This window comes from Thamnophis sirtalis, unplaced genomic scaffold, assembly GCF_051295495.1.
Source record: "Thamnophis sirtalis isolate CommonGarterSnake01/CBP01778 unplaced genomic scaffold, rThaSir2_p1.2 scaffold_8, whole genome shotgun sequence".
NCBI classification, from domain to species: domain Eukaryota; kingdom Metazoa; phylum Chordata; class Lepidosauria; order Squamata; family Natricidae; genus Thamnophis; species Thamnophis sirtalis.
In genome coordinates, this window is record NW_028261388.1 from 52,791,911 (window position 1) to 52,811,076 (window position 19,166).

Below are 19,166 nucleotides of genomic sequence, written 5' to 3' on the forward strand. Positions count from 1 at the left end.
CAATATAAAATTCAACATTATTCTCACAGCAGTCTACTTAATTGCCACTGTATGAAAAAAAAAAACTTCCTGAAGTTATAAACATATACAATGTTTGGCATTTATCCGTCTATTATTGCATTGCATCACATTGCATTGCATTACATTGTATTCATTTGATTTGTATGATTCTATTCTATTTTGCATAGTAAAGAACCAAGATAATTAACAAAATTAAAGATGAATTATTATTAACATCATGGAAACAGTAATCTTTAGGATTCTGCATTCTTTTTGTCTCATTTTTAGAAAGCTCCAATTTATTATATGCACACATGTATCCATCAAATGGATAGCTATGAACATTCCTTCTCAAAATTGCAATGATGAGAAAGTTATGTGACAGCATTTTCTGCCAGACTATGGATATTCAATGAGTTTTCATTATAATGCTGAAATAATTGTTATAATGAAATGAGGATACCCATAATATACATTACAACAGTATTAAAAATATCCTTAACTGAATAGTTTGCATGAAATTGTGCTGGTCATGGTTTATTCCTTTTTCCAAATAAAAGCTACTTCCTTTATTTTTCCAACCTTATTTGAGAAGAATTTCTATAATACCTTTTGAAGATCAGTCTTAAGGTTTTTTGAAATGTAATGCACATAAGTCATACTGTATGTGTGCATTAAGGATGATAAGAAGTTTTGCTATGAGTGGAAATTCATTTTAAAAAGCAAACAATTCCAAAATGATACGTCTTCCTCCACACAATCTTTTTCACTTCTTACCAGGGGTGGGTTCCGGCAGGCACTACTGCCGGTTCGCTTGTGAGCACGCTTTCCGTACGCACTGCATATGCATGCACAGTGCAATTAAAAATGTTCTGCACATATGCAGATCTGAAAAATAAGATGGCGGTGCCAATGGCACCGCCTGGGGAACTGGTTTGGGGTGTGTGGCAGGCCTGGGTTGCTGCAAGTACAAAGGTTTGGGATTTTGCCTGTATGTTAGAAGAATAACTTTTGACAATTGAACATTAGGGGCAAAATTCATCGTGTATAGGCAGAACAGCAGATGATAAAAGAAAAAAAATTAACAATGGCTAGATCAAGCTGGGGTCTAAAGAGAACTCCCTCAGCAAATATCTACAGGAAAGGCATTTGGACAGCAGCTAAGGAATATTGCTGACCATCTCCTCTTCCTATTTCATGCTGTCTATGCATGCAGTCTATGTTGTACTTCTTGGTGTATATATGCACAGATATACACAGATGAAAAGGGATGGGAGAGCAGAAAGACACAGAGAGACATAATTTTTGCTTCACTGTACAGGAGAAAAAATGCAAAAATCTGTTATAGTGACTGATGATAACAAAGCTGGAAAGAATGCTTTGTAAGTTTCCCTATTCTACAATTCTTTCCAAACAAAAGAGAATGTTGGAAATAAATTATGTAAACAGGATGAAAACTCAATTTGTTTGTCTGTATAATTCTCCAAAATCAAACAGGGTCAATGCTGGTGTGAAAGAAGCGTGGCATGACAAAACCGCGCTTGTCAAAATAGCGGTGATAAAATCACGTCGCTAAAACCGTGACATCATCACTACGCGTCATCACCGCCGTGACAACAGCGCGGCGACAGAAGGGCGCTTTAAAACAGCGCGGCGGCAGAAAGCGGATTTAAATTAAGGTAAGGGTTAGGATTAGGTTTAGGGGTTTGTTTTAGGGTTAGGTTTAGGTTTAGGTTTAGGTTTAGGTTTAGGTTTAGGGTTAGGGTTAGGGTTAGGGTTAGGGTTAGGGTTAGGGTTAGGGTTAGGTTTAGGGTTAGGTTTAGGGTTAGGGTTAGGGTTAGGTTTAGGATGCTGAGTGCTTGGGAATGCGCGGATTTGCCCTCCGCGATTATGTCATTGCGGTAGGGTCGCGTTTTTCCTTAGCGCTTCGAACAGCGCGAATTAGTCTTCGCGCTTATGTCTCCGCGGATAAGGGCTTCGCGGATTTGTGGTGGAGCCGAAAGAAGATGGCAACGCCTCCCGTCTCAGGTCTAATAATGAGCCAGACTCTGCTGAGGGTTGTGGGGAAAAGTTGCAAATTCCCTTTTCATGCCGCAATTAGAAGGCAACACCTCAGGATGTTGGCAGCCTCTTAATCCCTTCATTTCACAGCCATCTGACCAGTATACAACTATTTTTAAGGAATTGAAAAGAACTCTAGAAGCCATATTACTGATACTTTCCCTATCCTATATACTGTGCAGACTCTTGTGAGCAGAATATCAAAGTATATTGTTTGCTTTTATTTTTTCTTAAAAATGCTAAGAAAACTAATTCATAAATAAACAGAAGACACAGAACCAAAACCAAAAAAGTTGTTGTATTCAATTAATAAAATCCCCTTTGTGCCTAATCTCTTTGAAACAATTCCTCACAAGAGGCAGCAGAGCTGTGTGGCTTATCCAGGCCTTACAGTCATGCCATCTCCCCATGCTCACCTGATCTTTCAGCATGCCCTAAATTCAGTGCTAAAAATTATTTTTTAAAAATCCAAATATTTCCTCCTACTCTCCCCCGCTATCTGTTCACTTTCTCCCTTTGCTCCCATTCATCACCTACTTTTACACAGTGGCACTGACATTTATTCTCTCTTTCAGTAAAGAAAAACTTTTCTTTCTTTCAGTAAAATTCTAATAGTGTTTCAGCATACTGCACAGCACAAAAACAGTTGTCTTGGTTTTCTTGCTGAATTTGATTGACACTGAACAGATTCTGGATAAACAAAAACAGAAAGTGTGCTGCCTATTAAGGGGGAAAGGGGGAAAATTCTGAGGAAGGAGAAAAATTGTTCGAAAAGAGGAAGGCTGTGACAGGAAGCAGAGTATCATCAAAGATTTCCTAAGACAGCTTTTCATAATTAATGTCATAGATACTGGTAGGGAATATGGTATGTCTTGACAATGTGTGCTAAGTTCTAAGTGGATAAAACTACAATTATATGTTAAACGGGAAAAAGGATAGAAATATCATAGATTGTGTTGTAAAATATGTACATATTTCTGCATACCTGGCCTGGTGGTAATTCTTTGTGTTGCTTCAGGATAAACTGAAGTATTTGGAAAAATAAATGCTGCACCTCCTGAAAGTAAGATCAAAAAAGCCCTATCATTATTGCTTTGCTACATATATTGAAATACATGGGTGAATATCATGAATATTTTGGAATGACATTTGTGAGGTTTGCAGGAGATGGCTTAATTTCCCCCATCAAGTTCAACTGATATGAAATAATTCCATTTAGAGCAAGTTATCCCAATATGTCAGCAGACTGTATATTTTCACTGAATTATATAATTGATATATTACTATAGAGGTTACTTAACTTTAATACAAACATAAGTAACAGCAGGTCTGTCAGACATACTATATACTGTACAATTATTTTCCTTACAGTGTGTAACTTCTGGTCGTTTTGTGGTGATTCTTTATAGGAGGATTGTTCTAGGGGAGAGATATAAGCTCACTGAGATATATATGGGCTCAAATCTCATGCTATTTATCACTCAATACCTACATCTTTTATTGTTATGATAAAGCTGTACTTTGTAAGATATCAGCAGAGCTGTTAATTACAGTCACTGAATGAATAAATAAACATGGGAATATAACACACTGATGTAGAGTAGAAAAAACATATATCTCTGTACTAATCTTTATACATGAAGAAATTTAACATAATATGGGCTGTAACTGAGGAATTCAGGTTTAAAATCTCCTCAAACATTAAATTCATTGGGTGACAATAATCTTGTCATTGTCTCTTACTGCTTCTCAGTTAACATAGTTGGTAAAACTCTTGTAATGATAAAATTGGGGAAAGGACAAGGATAAAATTAATAAACTATTAAGTCATGAAATTTAGATTCTATTTAGAACAGGTTTAGCAAATGATTTTAATCTAAGTTATGAAATGCATGGTATTTTAAGAATGATACATCACATCTCTTTTTAAAAGGACAATTGCACAGAGCAAAACATGAATCGATATCAAGTTGTTCAACATTTTATTAATCACATTTCTAAGTCCTCAGTGCGTGATTCTATATACTATATTTATTTATACTGGGGAAATCAAAACATACATAAATATAATTAACATTACTAGTACTTATGATGATAATAATTATGTAAAAATATACAGTAGAAAAAAATATCAAGTGAAAAATCTATCCTACTTTCTTAAAAAGTGCCCAGAGCTAAGAATTATTATACAAGGTGTTATTTCTGGTCACTAGAAGTCATTAAAACTGTCAGGCATGATAACAAAAAAAGGTTCCCTGAACTTTTATTTCATCAAATTAGAGATATCACATTACTAGATGCACCATTCAAAAAAGGGCTTGTTTTAATTACAGGCAGTTGAACCAAAATGAAAGCTATACAATTTCTCTCTTTTCCCTACACTCTTTCTCTTTTTTAAAATTAACGATCTGATCTGATGGGCAAACAAGGATAGATTAGTTGAGTTTGTCTGGGAAGTTATCTAATGATTCACAGTAGCAGTCCAATATACTGTAACTGATAAAAAGGATATGAGAGAAGCTAAATATCTAGAAGCCCAGGAGACTAAATGGATATTTGTTTGGCACACACAACAGTGGGTCTCAGGTAAGATTTCCTAGTTAAAGGACAAATCCAAAAATGCCTCCCTCTGGTATGATAAATGCTTGAGATACTACATTATTTACTGCATACCATCACATTGCACCATTTAAAGACATTTAAAGTAGTTCCACTAGTTTCAAAAGTACAGATAGAATAAAGATTAAGATTGCAAAAAGATTGGAACAACTGATATGTTTCAGCCTCTTAAATTCACAATTCTTCTTTCTCACATGAATTGCATAATAAGTATCTGATCTCACTGTATGTAGAACATTACAAGGTCAGGAAGTAAGCTAGACTAGAATGCTCTTTATTCCTTCCATTTCCTTCCTTTTGCACATGTACAAAAAAAAAATCCCATGGAAGACCAATCAAAAATTTAGTTTCTTCACTAACATAAGACAACTTGGCAAAAGCTGTCCTGCTATTTTATTTTATTTTATTTATATGGTAGGAAAACTACCAGGAGAACTAATGATGGGTATATTTCATGTGTGTCTTACAATTGTGTTCATACTTATATGGGAAAAACATAGGTGACTAACTCTTCTCTTCCCATTGAACAATATTGCCTCAAGAGTGCTAAATGTTTTACATTGGCTGGGGTGTATGAAAGCATCGGGTGTATGAAATTCCCATCGATATTAAAACATATACAACAGACTTAAGCACTCTTTAAAAAAATACAGTCAACATGTATCTCTTAGACAGAAATCCTGGACTTTAAAAATGGCCTATAAAAAGGGGAGTGGTGACAGCATTACCTGTATTTCTAGCATGCATTAACCGTGGAGAGTTTTGTAAAGCCTTATCAACATCATCTGAAGTCAAATGTGGAAGAGGAGCTACAAAACAAAAAGCAACACCAAGAATTTAAAAAAAAAGATAGTCAGAATTATCTTACTAACCACTTTCTTTTAGTATACTAGGATTATTTATGGTCATGAGTTCATGTCTTTATGGGACTGGGCTTATGATTTTTCTATTGGAAGCAGGAGTTTTAAGTCAGAATAATATTAGAAAATGTCTTAATGACAATATTCATTATGAAATCTGTGAAAAATATATCATATTGGTGTTGCACTGCCTGATATTAAACTAATGGTCACTTACATTTAATTTTTTTTAGAACCAAAGCATTTTCTATATGCCTTAAAAACAAATCCACTTTGTTCTTCTCCTACTTTTAAATGCTATATATTACTTTATATTATTTATATTTGAGGGGCTTTTCTTAACCTGAAAACATCAATTTTAATGGAATATTCTAAAGTGCTCATTTTGTTGCATAGAACACATGCCTGAATATACTCAAAATCAGTACGTCTATGATTTCATTTAGAATTAACATTTCAGAAATGGAAAGAAAGCAAAGTTATGTGACCAGAAAAAAACATTATTACCCATTCTAATGATAAAAAATGTATATTGTTTTAGTTTTCATTTTCTTAAAAATAATCAATAATTTCCTAACTGAAAGAATTTAGCATCTTATAAACATATGTCTTTAAAGAAAGGTCAAACCTATTTGTTTCTTACTTTCTCTGAGGTAGTGTAGGTGTGAAAGAAGAATGTCTGCATTGTAGCTTGGTGTGAGCCTCTGGAAGTCATCTTTGGTCATCTTACACAACTCCTTTCCATCAATATCTTGAAATAGCATGATGTCCACATCTGGGAGGCCATATTCCTTGACAGCCCATTCTAGCCATTGGCGTACATGGTCTCTGCTCCATAATGTAGGATCTATTTTGAAAACAGAAAATGTCATTTTGTTAAAATTGTGAAAAAACATTTAAGTTCTTTTCCCAGGACAAACATGTTCTACTGATACTGATTAATTTTATTGAAGTAATTCTAGAATTCTTTCTTTTATTAACTTAAAAAGACTGTGTATTTGAAGACTCCGGGAACAGATTTGTTTTTAAATCTGGGAGAGGGAGAAAGGGGGAGGAAACCTTAAAATATATTTGAAAAAAAGAGGGGAAATTGAGAAAGGCTGTACCATAGCATTTATTTTGTGCAAGATATTGCTCAGATAGCGTATATAGAAATCTATTTGAAGAGAAAAGACTTTGATGTTAAATAATTGAAATATCAACTAAAGGTATAAAATAATTAACCTATATCCACCAACTAACTGATGCATTATTCCCTTTTCTATATGGGCACTTTTGTACCATTTTGTTCCTTCTCCCTAAATTTATTTGCCGCCCGTTTCATTTAGAAGTGATTCTGATTTATCATCAGAGATAAATATTCCTAATATTAAGTATTAGTAAATACTTGTTCTAGAAGAGGTCTTTAGCAATTTTCTGTAGCATTTTCCTTATTGCAGTGTGAAATATACTATGCATATTTGTGATTTAAAGGCCACAGCAAAGTCACTGAATTAAACAAACTCATTACATAGTATTTCATTACTTAAATGTAAAATAAGTTTTTCTTATTTTCAGATCCTGAGAAGCAGGCATATATTTAGACTGTGTGCCATGACAACCAGCATGGTGTTCTCTGAAAGGTTTGGTAGCAATTGAAATAAATATTTTTCTTCAACATGTCTGAACACAGAAGACCAGGGAATGGTAGCTGCTGGTACTTTAAGAAGATATTTGAAATAATAGTATGACAAACTGAATGTGGTTTTTCTTGGGACTTTATGTGTTTCTTTTATTTTTTTTGTTTAGATTATTTTTATACTTTTATTATGTATTTTTATTAATTATTGTTATTGATGATGCCACTGTTGAGTGAGGCAGGTATATAAAGCCATACAATGAAACATATAAATAATAATAAGTCTTTCATTTCATTTGGCAGTCCTTCTGGGGATTTGTTTTTGTAATAATGTATCCTTGGATTTAATTGCTCTAATAAAATCCTACATAACATTGTCAGACAAAAAACAGGCAAAGCATAACTTTCCTATAGTCTCCTGTTTCCCCAGGTCAATCCTAATTTGAATGTAATGACCAAAATTAACAATACAAAACAGTAATTTTCTAAGAAATCTAAGAGAAAAAATATATAAATATAATTACAAAACCCTATAAAAATGAGGATAAAACAAGACAAAAATTCCTGCCTCCCTTCCAATGATCTCAGTATATCATGTTTTGTCTTCTCCAGCCTTTGTCCTATGAAAAATTAAGTTAAACAAGTTTCCCCCTGTGGGTCAGTGCATTACTCTTCTCCTCCTCCTTCTGCTTCTCCTTCTGCTTCTCCTCCTCTTCCTCCCTCTATTTCTTCTTCTTTTTCTCCTTCTCCCTCTCCTTGAATCTATGCATAAACTACTTTCAGAGATGTTGAAAACAACAACATTTAACCGAATTAAACACTATGCTGTTAATTTCAATGGAGAATGCTCTAGTTGTATTCTAAAATCACTGTGGGATATGGACATTCCGAATATGAATGGATGGTCTCTACTGCATTTAGTGATAAGGTACATTATCTTTAAATAGTTATTTAAAAATATTTGCTCACCTGCTGGAACAATAACTCTTCGTTCGTTGGTGGTCATATTCGGTGGAGGGATGTGCTTTTCTTCCATATAGTTTCCATAGTTCATGCCAACATTTTCAGTGTTATTAGTCATCTTTCCATTTTTTGTCATACTGCAGTTGTCAGGGGAAGTCCTAAGGAAACAATTTAAAAATTCCCGGATAATATAGAATTTTTTTAAAAAGGTTGAGAAGTGAAGGAAGTACTCTAAGAAAAGTTTTATGTGCTGCTCATCTGCAATCTCAGAAACTTCTCTCACGTCTTGTTTCTATTAGCTTTTGAAGTCTACAATGGATGTCAGAGATCCAGGTGGAACAGAGAGTTCAATGCTGATATTTTAGGAGATTCAACACTAAAAGTTCTATTTTTAAAAAACATTTAAATATGTTTACTTTTTCCATATTATTCCACAAGTCACTGACATGCAAATATTATAATTCAACATAAAACAATATGATTAAAATATCCATAATATTAATAGATAAATCTATGCTAGGATAAATAAGAGCCTATTTGCCCAATACTTGAGATCAGATTAATACATTTACACTAGTTTGTCCCAGAATATTTGTTACTTTAAATTTATTTAACACTTGAAAAAGTAGATTTCTGACTAGTTCTCAAACTTGTGACTGTCACAGTGTCCTTGGCAATTTGGGCACTTGGCAACTGGCACAGCATGTCTCAGTCATGTGATTACCATCTGCAACCTTCACAGCACTTGGTTGTCTTTAGCTTATAATTTGGAAATAATTGAGTTATATATGCAACTCTAATACAGTTGTGTAAGATTAAGTTCATTATTTCAAATTAAGTGCAAGATAGCACTTATAAACCACTGAAGTAGTTTAACTTAGAGCTGTGCAGTCTCAGGAAAGACCTTCATTCTGACAAAAGGTTTATGAACAGTACTCTTTTAAAACAGCTTCCAAAAATCACAAAGATCTCTGCTTCTAAACAGCAGAAGGGTATAGTTCAGTGGTGGGTTTCCATTTTTTTACTACCGGTTTGTTTGTGCACGCGTGACGCTTCTGCGTATCCGTAGAACTGTCCAGATGGGTGGGCGGAGCCTCCCGCCACCACCAGCCTGAGCTGAACCGGGAGCAACCCACCTCTGGTATAGTTGCCTCATTTCACTTCACTTGAAGAAATGGGCTTCTGCCCAGCTAGCCACAAATTCCCAGTAATTAGGCAGTTGATAGGCAAAGAAATAAATCTTCTTTATTTTCATTTAATGAAAAGATTAATTAGTCATACTAATGTTAATAATTTACCAAGCATAGCAATAGCACTTAGACTTACATACCGCTTCACAGTGCTTTACAGTCCTCTTCAAGCGGTTTACAGAGTCACCATATTGCCCCCAACAATCTGGGTCTTTATTTTAACAACCTCAAAAGGATAGAAGGCTGAGTTAACCTTGAGCCAGTGAGGATCAAACACCTGGCAGTTAGCTGACAGCCTGCAATACTCTAACCATTACACAACCACCACTATTCCAATAAGAAACCCAATGAAAAGCAGAGTAGGAACCACAAAACACAATTTGAACTAGAATTCATCTTCCTTCCTTCCTTCCTTCCTTCCTTCCTTCCTTCCTTCCTTCCTTCCTTCCTTCCTTTCCTCCCTCCCTCCCTCCCTCCCTCCCTCATACATAGCAATGGTGGGTTTCCACTGTTTTTACTACTGGTTCACTCATGTGCGTCTGTGCACTCATGACGCATGCCCAGAAGCATCTGGGCAGGTGGGTGGAGCTTTCTGCTGCTGCCACTACCAGTTCGCCTGATCCGGGCCAAACCAGAAGCAACCCCTCTCTGATACATACATACTTCTGCTATCTTTCACCACCAAGTAGTATCAGTCTTTTTAATCTCTCCAATTGCTCTGCACAACTTTATAATTTTTTTCCAGCCTCCCCATTACCTCCTGCCACCTTGCTGCTGCATTCCTCCACACTCAGCCTTTAAATTTCCATCTTCCCTGAATCAGTATCTTTTATTCATATTTGCTCTTAGTGTCTATGCAGATTCTCAATAATCCTTTTTCAAAAGGCAGCTGGACTTTGTTTTGAAGACATTTTGCTTCTCATCCAAGAAGCTTCTTTAATTCTGACCAAATGGTGATGGATGGAAGGATTTATATACCTTGCAGTGATCTGGTCATTAGCACTCTTTCTGAGAGTTGTTGAGGTGATGTGGAGGTTTATCTGTGCTCTCAGGATCACCTGAATAGTGCAAATGGATGTGGAACCTTCTTGAAACTGCTGAAAGGGCTGTGTTGTAAACAGGAGATAGGTGATGTCATGTCCCTCATCCTCTGTTGAGATAGGGCTGCTCAATCTTAACATAGATAGTCTCTTTGACCCCTTTGGTCCTTTAGCTTGAAAGAGAAGAGGCCATCTATATTATAATTGAACATGCCTTTCTCAATACAGGGGGGGGGGATATGACACCACCTCAGTCCCCCTGAGGGCACAGATAAACCTCCAAGTGACCTCAATGACTCTCAGAAAGAGAACTAACAACTAGATGACTGCAAGGAATATAAATTCTTCCACTTTCCACCATTTGGTCAGAACTGAGAAGGTTCTTTGAGGAGAAGCAAAAAGTCTTCAAAGAAAAACAAAGTTAATAATTAAGATCACCTTTGGGATACTTGCTCTTAGCTTTCCATTCACAGCCATCACCAATTTTCCTCTCATAAGAAAGTGAGAATTGTATCGGTTGTTTCTGAATGTGTTGTGTGCATGAATGTTGGAAAGTCCAACTTGCCTTTGCTTATGCTCTGTGTTTCCATTAGATTTTCTCTATAGGAACCAAATACATTCTGAGAAATAAAGACAATTGGCAGCATGGCTTTACTTTGAAGAATTAGTGGTCCATTCCTGACTATCTCACTAAAAATAAAGTGAATAAAGCTAAATCATAAACAATAGTAGGTAAATGGATTTAGAAGCTATCAGGAAGCTCTGTGGGTTCAAGGCTCCATTATTATCTATGCCAGGCATATTCAGTTATTCAGCAATTTCAAGTGTAAAGAAAAGAACAAAGCATTTTTAAAAATACTGATAATACTGTAATGGCATTCTGTTATAAATACATGCTATTCTTTGTCAGCAGAAGTAACAATATATTCATTAATGCCAAGGGTATGTAAAATTTTCTAAACTTGAAATATTCCACAGTCACCCTGACTATTCTAAACTAAGAATATAACAATATCATGCTGTCCTCCTGAGATAAGTTATATAAACCAAAACCAAGCTGTTTGGAGTCCCCAATGGTTTTAAAGAATGTAAAGGGACCTTGAGACAAAAAATATTTAAGAATTGCTGGTAAACAACACAGAATTATACATAAAGGGCTATGTGGAGCATAAAGAGCACATATTGAGACATCTTAAAGCAGTCCCCCTCCCCTTTTTAGTTTTAAGATGTTTCTGTGAAATTGTGTTCATGTGCCTGTATTCATTGTAAATCATGCTTGAACCTAGTTCTCTGTAGAAACCTATCAAGAAATTAATTAAGGATTCAGAACTAGGATATGGTTTAGAGTAGCTATTTGAAAAGGTAAAATCTCTTTCAAATCAATGCAGAATCCTGAGAGCTGTTTGGACAGATTCCCCCAGATTACCAATGTCATCTTTTTTAAAAAAATAGAAAAAGGTAAAATAATCAAATCAAAAAGAGTATACACTTGCCTAAAAGGTGCATTTATTGATTTATAGATTTTATAAATTTAAAATACTATGATTCAAGTAGAAATACACAAAGCATTTGATCATCAGAAACAAGGCAATGTCAAGGGAAACTGTTATCTGTGACTAATGGTTGCTGTTGTTTTGCACCTCTAAGGCTAGTACTTTATCTTTATGTGATTATGATCATTATGTGCCATCCAGTCATAGATATATGTCTTATTGTAGACTGGATTTCCTACTAAATATGGCCTCACCTTCAGTTAAATAGGATATAGATCCACTTTAAATATGGAAAGACGATTTACAGAAACATACAGTATTTGACCTGACTCAAGGTCAAGGCTAACCAAAGGCATGCAGACAAGGCAAGTGAATTCATAATAGCAACATAGCAAAGCTGGATGATGTGTGGCTTTTGTCTAGTTTATTTTTGTGTTTGCATGTGTGTGATTTCATACTTAAGTAAACATGGCATCTCCCTTATATTCTTCCTTGTAAAGAGAAAAAGGAGACAGACAAGTATTTCAAAGGCTTGCTCTTAATTTCATTCTCAGGAAAATTCCCAGGGAAATGCATGTAGACACAAATTAAAATAAAGCTTCATTTTACATATTTGTTTTTTTTTCTTTTACCTTGAGCCGTTAACTTGATTTGGGGTGCATTCCATTTTTATAGTGACTCTGGCTGGAGGCTGGGATAACCAGTCCTGTTGTGGGATACGTGGACTCATCTTTGATGTTTGCCCATATTCACTGGAAGAAGAAGCGGTCATCTCTGACTTAGCAAGATGGGGAGTCCCGTAGGCACACTCAAACAAAGACTGATCTTCACTTACAACTGATAATGCTTCCTGAAATTACAAAAAAAGGAAAAGCAACCAAGATCAATTAAATTAATAATTAATTTATTATTAAATAACTGTGCCCTGCCTCCAGGCAACTGGAGGGTGGTTAACAAGCTTGTACTCAATCCAGATAAGACCGAGTGGCTGCTGTGCTTCCCTCCTACTAATTGGCCAAGTGTTCCACCTCTCAGGCTGGGGGGTCAAACAGTACGCCCCTCAGACAGGGTCCGCAACTTGGGAGTCCTCCTGGACCCACAACTGACTTTTGAACACCTTTTGTCAGCTGTGACCAGGGGGGCATTTGCCCAGGTTCGCCTGGTGCACCAGTTGCGCCCCTACCTGAACCGGGAGGCTCTCACAACAGTCACTCGTGCCCTTGTGACCTCTAGACTGGATTACTGCAACGTGCTCTACATGGGGCTGCCCTTGAAGAGCATTCGGCGACTTCAGCTTGTCCAGAATGCAGCCGCGTGAGCGATCGTGGGTGCGCCTCGGTTCACCCACGTAACACCTATCCTCCGCGAGCTGCACTGGCTGCCTGTTGATCTCCGGGTACGCTTCAAGGTGCTAGTCGTCACCTACAAAGCCCTTCATGGTATTGGATCTGGGTACTTGAGAGACCGCCTACTGCCAATTACCTCCACTAGACCAATTAGATCCCACAGACTAGGCCTCCTCCGAATTCCATCAGCCGGCCAGTGTCGACTGGCGACTACCCGGAGGAGAGCCTTCTCTGTGGCTGCTCCGACCCTCTGGAACGAACTCCCCATGGAGATTCGTACCCTCACCACCCTCCAGGCCTTCCGCATAGCCCTTAAAACCTGGCTGCTCCGACAGGCCTGGGGCTAAAGACTCGCTGCCCCACTTCGAATGGTATGATTGTTGTGCTTTTAACTATGTATGGTTTTTATGTCTTCGTTACTCTGTTTGTATTTCCCCTCCCTTTGAGTTGTGAGCCGCCCTGAGTCCCTATGGGGAAAAGGGCGGCATACAAATAAACTAAACTAAACTAAACTAAACTAAACTAAACTAAACTAAACTAAACTAAACTAAACTAAACTAATAAAAAGTAAAATAATTAAGGAATATATCCAAAGGAAGAAGGAAAATTTAGTATATAGGCAGGTTTAGTTCTTAAAATAAGGCATTAAATAACATTTATTTTTCCATAAAGCAATTATTTTCCTCAACGTCGTCACCATCAACAATAACAATAACAAAAACCTGACACTCAGGGCAGAGAACTATACTATTTAGGGGCAGCTAAAGAAATGGTAATTTCTCTTGCTCAACTGAGGTCTGGGAATTGAAAGCGGGTACTCTATCAGATTCTAGAATATGGGCAGACTTGTATGTAAGGAACAGTCCCTATGATTTTTTTTAAATTTTAATCCATACTTAGGTTTTAAAAGTCAACATTAGTACTTGGAATTGTTTCAATAAAGGCCAATAGCAGACAAAACACAAAAAGGGCAGACAATTATACATTATCAAAGCTCTGATCTATACGGATGAAATTATGCATATAAGAACAGGTTTTGTCTCTTTCAGAAATTTCAGTATCAATATCAATTTGTCTTTGAATAGTAGTTTCTTTCATGTGCAGAAAGTTGCTGTGCTGTGCTGTTCCTGCGTGTGCGAAAGGTCTCTTTTCACAATTTTCCCTTAAATGTAAATAAGACTAATAAATGAATCACAGAAAGTAGGGTTTTTTGCATAACTTTTTCTAAAACAAAAGGATAGAGGAAATTGCAATGTTTATAGGTGCTGTTTCAGGAATATTACTGTTCACAAATGCTACAATATGTAATGTTGATTGAATGAATGTGTAATATATCAGTTATGTGCCATCAAATTGGTGTACATTTTTCATGACCAATAGGTAAACCCACTCCAGGATAATCTATTCCCATTCTGGCCCTTTATACTTTCTACGGGTGCCCCCATCACTATTGTAATCCAATCATTTTACTGCTTAGCCACCTTTACCTGCATTTTAGACTAATCAAGACAGATACCCTGTCAAGCTTCAAAAGTGCTTATGCTGTTGCAACCATTAGTTTGCCAATGAAATAAGGGGGAGGGGAGAATTGGAATGTAGGCTCCTCCAGACATCAGGAGAGCAACCCATGGGAACAAAGGACATTTCAACAGGTGGCTAAGATCCTCAGAAGTGTTTTCTCATAATAATTTGACTGCTTTTAATTGGACAATGTGACCTGCACCAAGAAAAGGAGGGAGATTCTAAACTTTAATTATACAGGATTGTGCAGGAAATAGCCAGAACTGGCTTTGCCTTAATCTGTGCCGAAATGATGCACTCAATAAAGCTTTGCCTAAAGAGATTGGATCATCTTGATTAGGCCTGCTTGGTTGGGTTTGTCAGTTGGAACCTTTACGTACCCTTTGTTATAAAATTTTGGTAACTGGAGCTTAGTCAATGTGCCTCCTCAAGTGGGAACTCTGGTTTGATTTGTTTTAAGGTTTGTTGTAGGAGTAGGTGTTGGGTAGGCATGGTATTGTTACAATAGTTTCCAATACAAAAATTTTAAAAGCTTCAATATCTTTCTCTCCTGCTTCTTAACATTTCAATATTCACATCCATAAAATGTCACAGGTAAAAATAATTGCAAGCTTCTGATATCTATAGGTATAGACATAATATTTGAATATCTTTCCCAAAACGTTCATTGCAACCATATTGGGAATAGGTGTGGGAAAGGGAATGGGAAACTGCCAGCCAACCTAGAAGGAGGAGTCAAGTGTGTGTGTGGGGGGTCTAGCTTGAAATATTTGTGCAGCCGCAAGTGCTATAAACCTGTTACACTCCCCCTCCCCCCCCACAAGTTCCATGAAGCTTTATCTGGTCATAACTAAGGGAAGGGAATCAATCTGACGAGTCAGTTGTAGAATATGTGGTAGATAATAGAATTACTGACTTTTATTATTCAAGAATGGCTCTGATTGCTTGCATTTGACATATTCCAAGGGCTAGTCTGCAGTATGCATTTGACAGCTGCTTCCTTCGCTGTTGATAGTTCTAAAAGTGGGAATATGTCCTGTTTAAATAACATAATTGTCAATTTTAAAGCTCATTGCTATACCTGTCATCATTAGCTTGCTTTTTGTTATATTTAATTTTAGTCTCATTTTTCATTATGCTTCTTCACTTTGATTAGTATATCTTGCATTAGATTTGTATTTTTGGCTGTCAGAGCTGGTAATAAGCTTATAAAATAAAAGTCAGCTCCAGGTATGATTTAAGAAAAACATTCCTCACTAGAGGAAATGCAGCACTTCTTATTTATACCACACTGAAAAGTCATCTCGAGGCTAAAAGAAACCCTCAGCTTCATGGCAATGTTGTATTAATCCTAAAATGAATGATAAAATTCCATGAAATTTGTAATCCATTACTTTAGTAATCTGCATACAGAACTTTTCTCATTACATTATTCCTTAGTATCACTGGAAGAACTACCCTGCAAACCTATCTACACAGCTTATTGTCCATTAAACTGAAATATAAATTGCTTGTAGGAGAACAGTTGATTTTTATGCATATCATTTTAACTACTTCTATATTCAATTCATTAGTATCTGGAATTACGAGGTTACAAGGTTGAATTTTACTGTTCATGAAATGATACTTGTGTGTGTGTGTTACAAAAGTTCCCCATTAGTGCTTATTACCAATTTCTTCATTTTATTTTCTTTATTTGTTTTAACCTGTGTCCTTATGATGCATTCCTAACTGTTAAAATTGTTGAGAACTAGGAACTGGATATTTTCTGCAGGTTATTAAATTTAGCAGTATAACAAGTATATTTCCTACAAATCCTTCCGTTATCTTTTGCAGTACTGCCAACTTCCCAGGAAAACAAAGCATGAACTCCAAGCAACCCATGCCCATAAAACAATGTGTTGTTGCAAGAAGAATGAAGCTGCTGCTTTGATTGGTTTTGTAAAAAGGTCTGAGAAGGAAAAAGAAACAGGTAGAAGGAACTTCAACTGAAATTGGAAAACTGTACAACTGTAAAGACAGAGCAGGCACATTGCCAGCCATTTCAAAAGACTGGGGTTTCCTAATCAGCCAAACAGGCAACGGAATGGTGTTTTTATTTATTTCCAGGAAAACTTGTAATGTTTCAATATTAAAAACCAACAATATTTTAAAGATAATAAGCAGTATATGCTTAATATTACAAATTAAATATGAACACCAATCCATTAAAGAAACAACTGACACATAGCATCAGCTCATGTCAGGTAGAGCATACCACTTTATCAGTTTAAGTAAAAATTGGACAAAAATCTAAACTATATGTAATAGATTAACTAGGACATACGTAGAGCAAAACTAATAAGTTCTAATTTCAAGGTGTTTATATCAAATACAACCTAAATAATAAACTAATGTTTACTAACATTTTAGAAATCACATTTAACATTGGTGTGTGTGTGTGTGTGTGTGTGTGTATAGAATGTGTATATGTGTGTTAGGTATGGGTATGGGTAGATATATACCTTCTTTTGAGAGCATGCAACAGAATTACATTTTAATATGGGCCAGTGTGCTCACAGTAAAAAATGACAATAAATATTTTAACATTCTTATCTTATAAATGTTCTTTTTTCATCTTCCAAAATTCCAAAAGAAAATTTTACATGAAAAATTCACATGATTTGTTTACTTACTTCCTTATTTATTTCTTAAACTCCACAATAATTGAATATATGTCTCCTATAAAACCAAAATTTAAAAATGAACCTAAGCATGAACATTCAATTGTTATACTACTAGTCAGATCCTATTTTAAATTTGTTATAGGCCCTCACAGTGTTATTTTCTATTTTTATTATTTTAGCTAAATCACTGATCACTGACTATAAATAAATGCATTCAATTTCACACAGACTTTTGACCAATTAATCGGAATCTGGAACTCCTGAAAAGATTTCAGAAAATATATTTTAACATTCTATTAGGATTGAATTTTGCCCACATTGTAAAACTTGATGAGTTCCACGCATAAATGGGGAAGGATATAAATGAAAAATCTGTTAATAATTTTTATTCCAACCAAGAATCAGGAAATTAAATAAACACAAAACTGAAAAGGAGAAAGTAAGTGTTCAAACTTGCATCGACTCAAAATTTTACTGCTGTGTGTGAGATAATTCATTTTATATCTGCAAGGAGAATCACATTATTTGTTCTCCTTCAGTATTGATGTTGCAAAGGATAAACATCATTAATTTGAATAGTCCTATAGGAATTAAAATATTATTAATTTCTACAATTCTATTTGCCCAGCTAATTTGACCCACCATCCATTTAATGTAAAAGAAAACAGTAAACCCAACAACAAAGCTAAACTTCAAAGTCATCTATTAATAAGCTATTATTGTATTTCACACACAAACAGAAAGTCCTCACTGGCTTCTAATCTACCATAGCTCACTGAAGTCTTTATCTCTGATCTGTCCAGGATCAAATATCTTCAATGATTCTTAATAATAAAACTTAAAATTATAACTGGAATATTTCCAAACAATTGCATCTCATTTCCCAAAGTCATAGAATTCTGTTGTGAATATATCCGCAGCTCTTGTTGTTCAGAAGGTTTTTGTACACATTGAATCAGAACATCTGTTAACAGTCATCTTCTAATTGAATATAAATCTATTCCACAATCTCCATCAGTTTTCTTAAGAAAATTCATTACTGATCCATATTGGCATTTCTAAGCCTTTTAAATTCATGTCCCTTTCTACCTTCTTCAATGAGCCTGCAATTCTCTTTTTCCTCCAATTCTGTCAGCAACAAATTGACTTCCAATCCACCGAATTGCAAGTCTGGTTTAGCTGTTATTGCCTGTATCTGAGTATTAGCCTTAGACTGATTTATGACTGTTGTTAAATAATCAAACCTTTTATCTACATTTTCATTCAAAGCTGGAATTGAAATTTTTTGAACCATTTGATTTTGGTGATTTCCTTTCTGATGTCATATTTCTTTTTATATTACCACACAGAATTTCTGAAAGAGCACTACTCCTTCATTTGAGCTGATGATCTCTCATGTTGGAATATCATTTATTTATTTTGATATTTTATCTACATGGACCATGTCAACTGCTTAGTTGTCCTTTGAATGAAATATTTTTAACATAAATGGGAGGGTAAAAAGATAATTATATTAGAGCATAGGGAAAGGGATTTCACTGTGATGTTTCCCAAGTAAACCAGGAAAAAGAGAATATGTATCAAGGCATACTGCAGATCATGTAGACCTTTTTGTTATCAATTAAAGTAATCAATATCTCTAGGACTATTAACAAAAATACATAGGGCTGAAATCAATACAACCCAGGAAATAAAGGGTGGGCACAGGAAAATATTCACATGTCCATGCTAAAGATAGGGTGCACATCGGACTTCCATGTTCACAGAAATAGTGACCTAAATAAGTAGA

The 19,166-nt window shown here is 35.6% G+C and overlaps 1 protein-coding gene and 1 long non-coding RNA gene across 5 annotated transcripts in view; one reads left to right on the plus strand and one right to left on the minus strand.

Annotated features, from left to right (window-relative positions):
* ERG (ETS transcription factor ERG) overlaps window positions 1–19,166 on the minus strand; it is a 113,984-nt gene that overhangs the window by 6,816 nt on the left and 88,002 nt on the right. For 2 of the 4 annotated variants that reach the window (XM_087721662.1, XM_087721663.1), the window contains 5 exons: window positions 12,477–12,694; window positions 8,128–8,279; window positions 6,184–6,387; window positions 5,409–5,489; window positions 3,047–3,118 (listed from right to left, as the gene is read on the minus strand). In XM_087721662.1, coding sequence (XP_087577788.1) covers window positions 3,047–3,118; window positions 5,409–5,489; window positions 6,184–6,387; window positions 8,128–8,279; window positions 12,477–12,694 — 727 coding nt within the window. The remainder of the gene's footprint in view (window positions 1–3,046; window positions 3,119–5,408; window positions 5,490–6,183; window positions 6,388–8,127; window positions 8,280–12,476; window positions 12,695–19,166) is intronic. The other 2 variants (XM_087721664.1, XM_087721665.1) reach the window with 2 other exon arrangements.
* LOC148044402 (uncharacterized) lies at window positions 1,071–18,208 on the plus strand. Its single transcript, XR_015697508.1, has 3 exons — window positions 1,071–1,679; window positions 7,098–7,264; window positions 16,548–18,208. It is a non-coding gene; the product is annotated as an uncharacterized LOC148044402 (long non-coding RNA).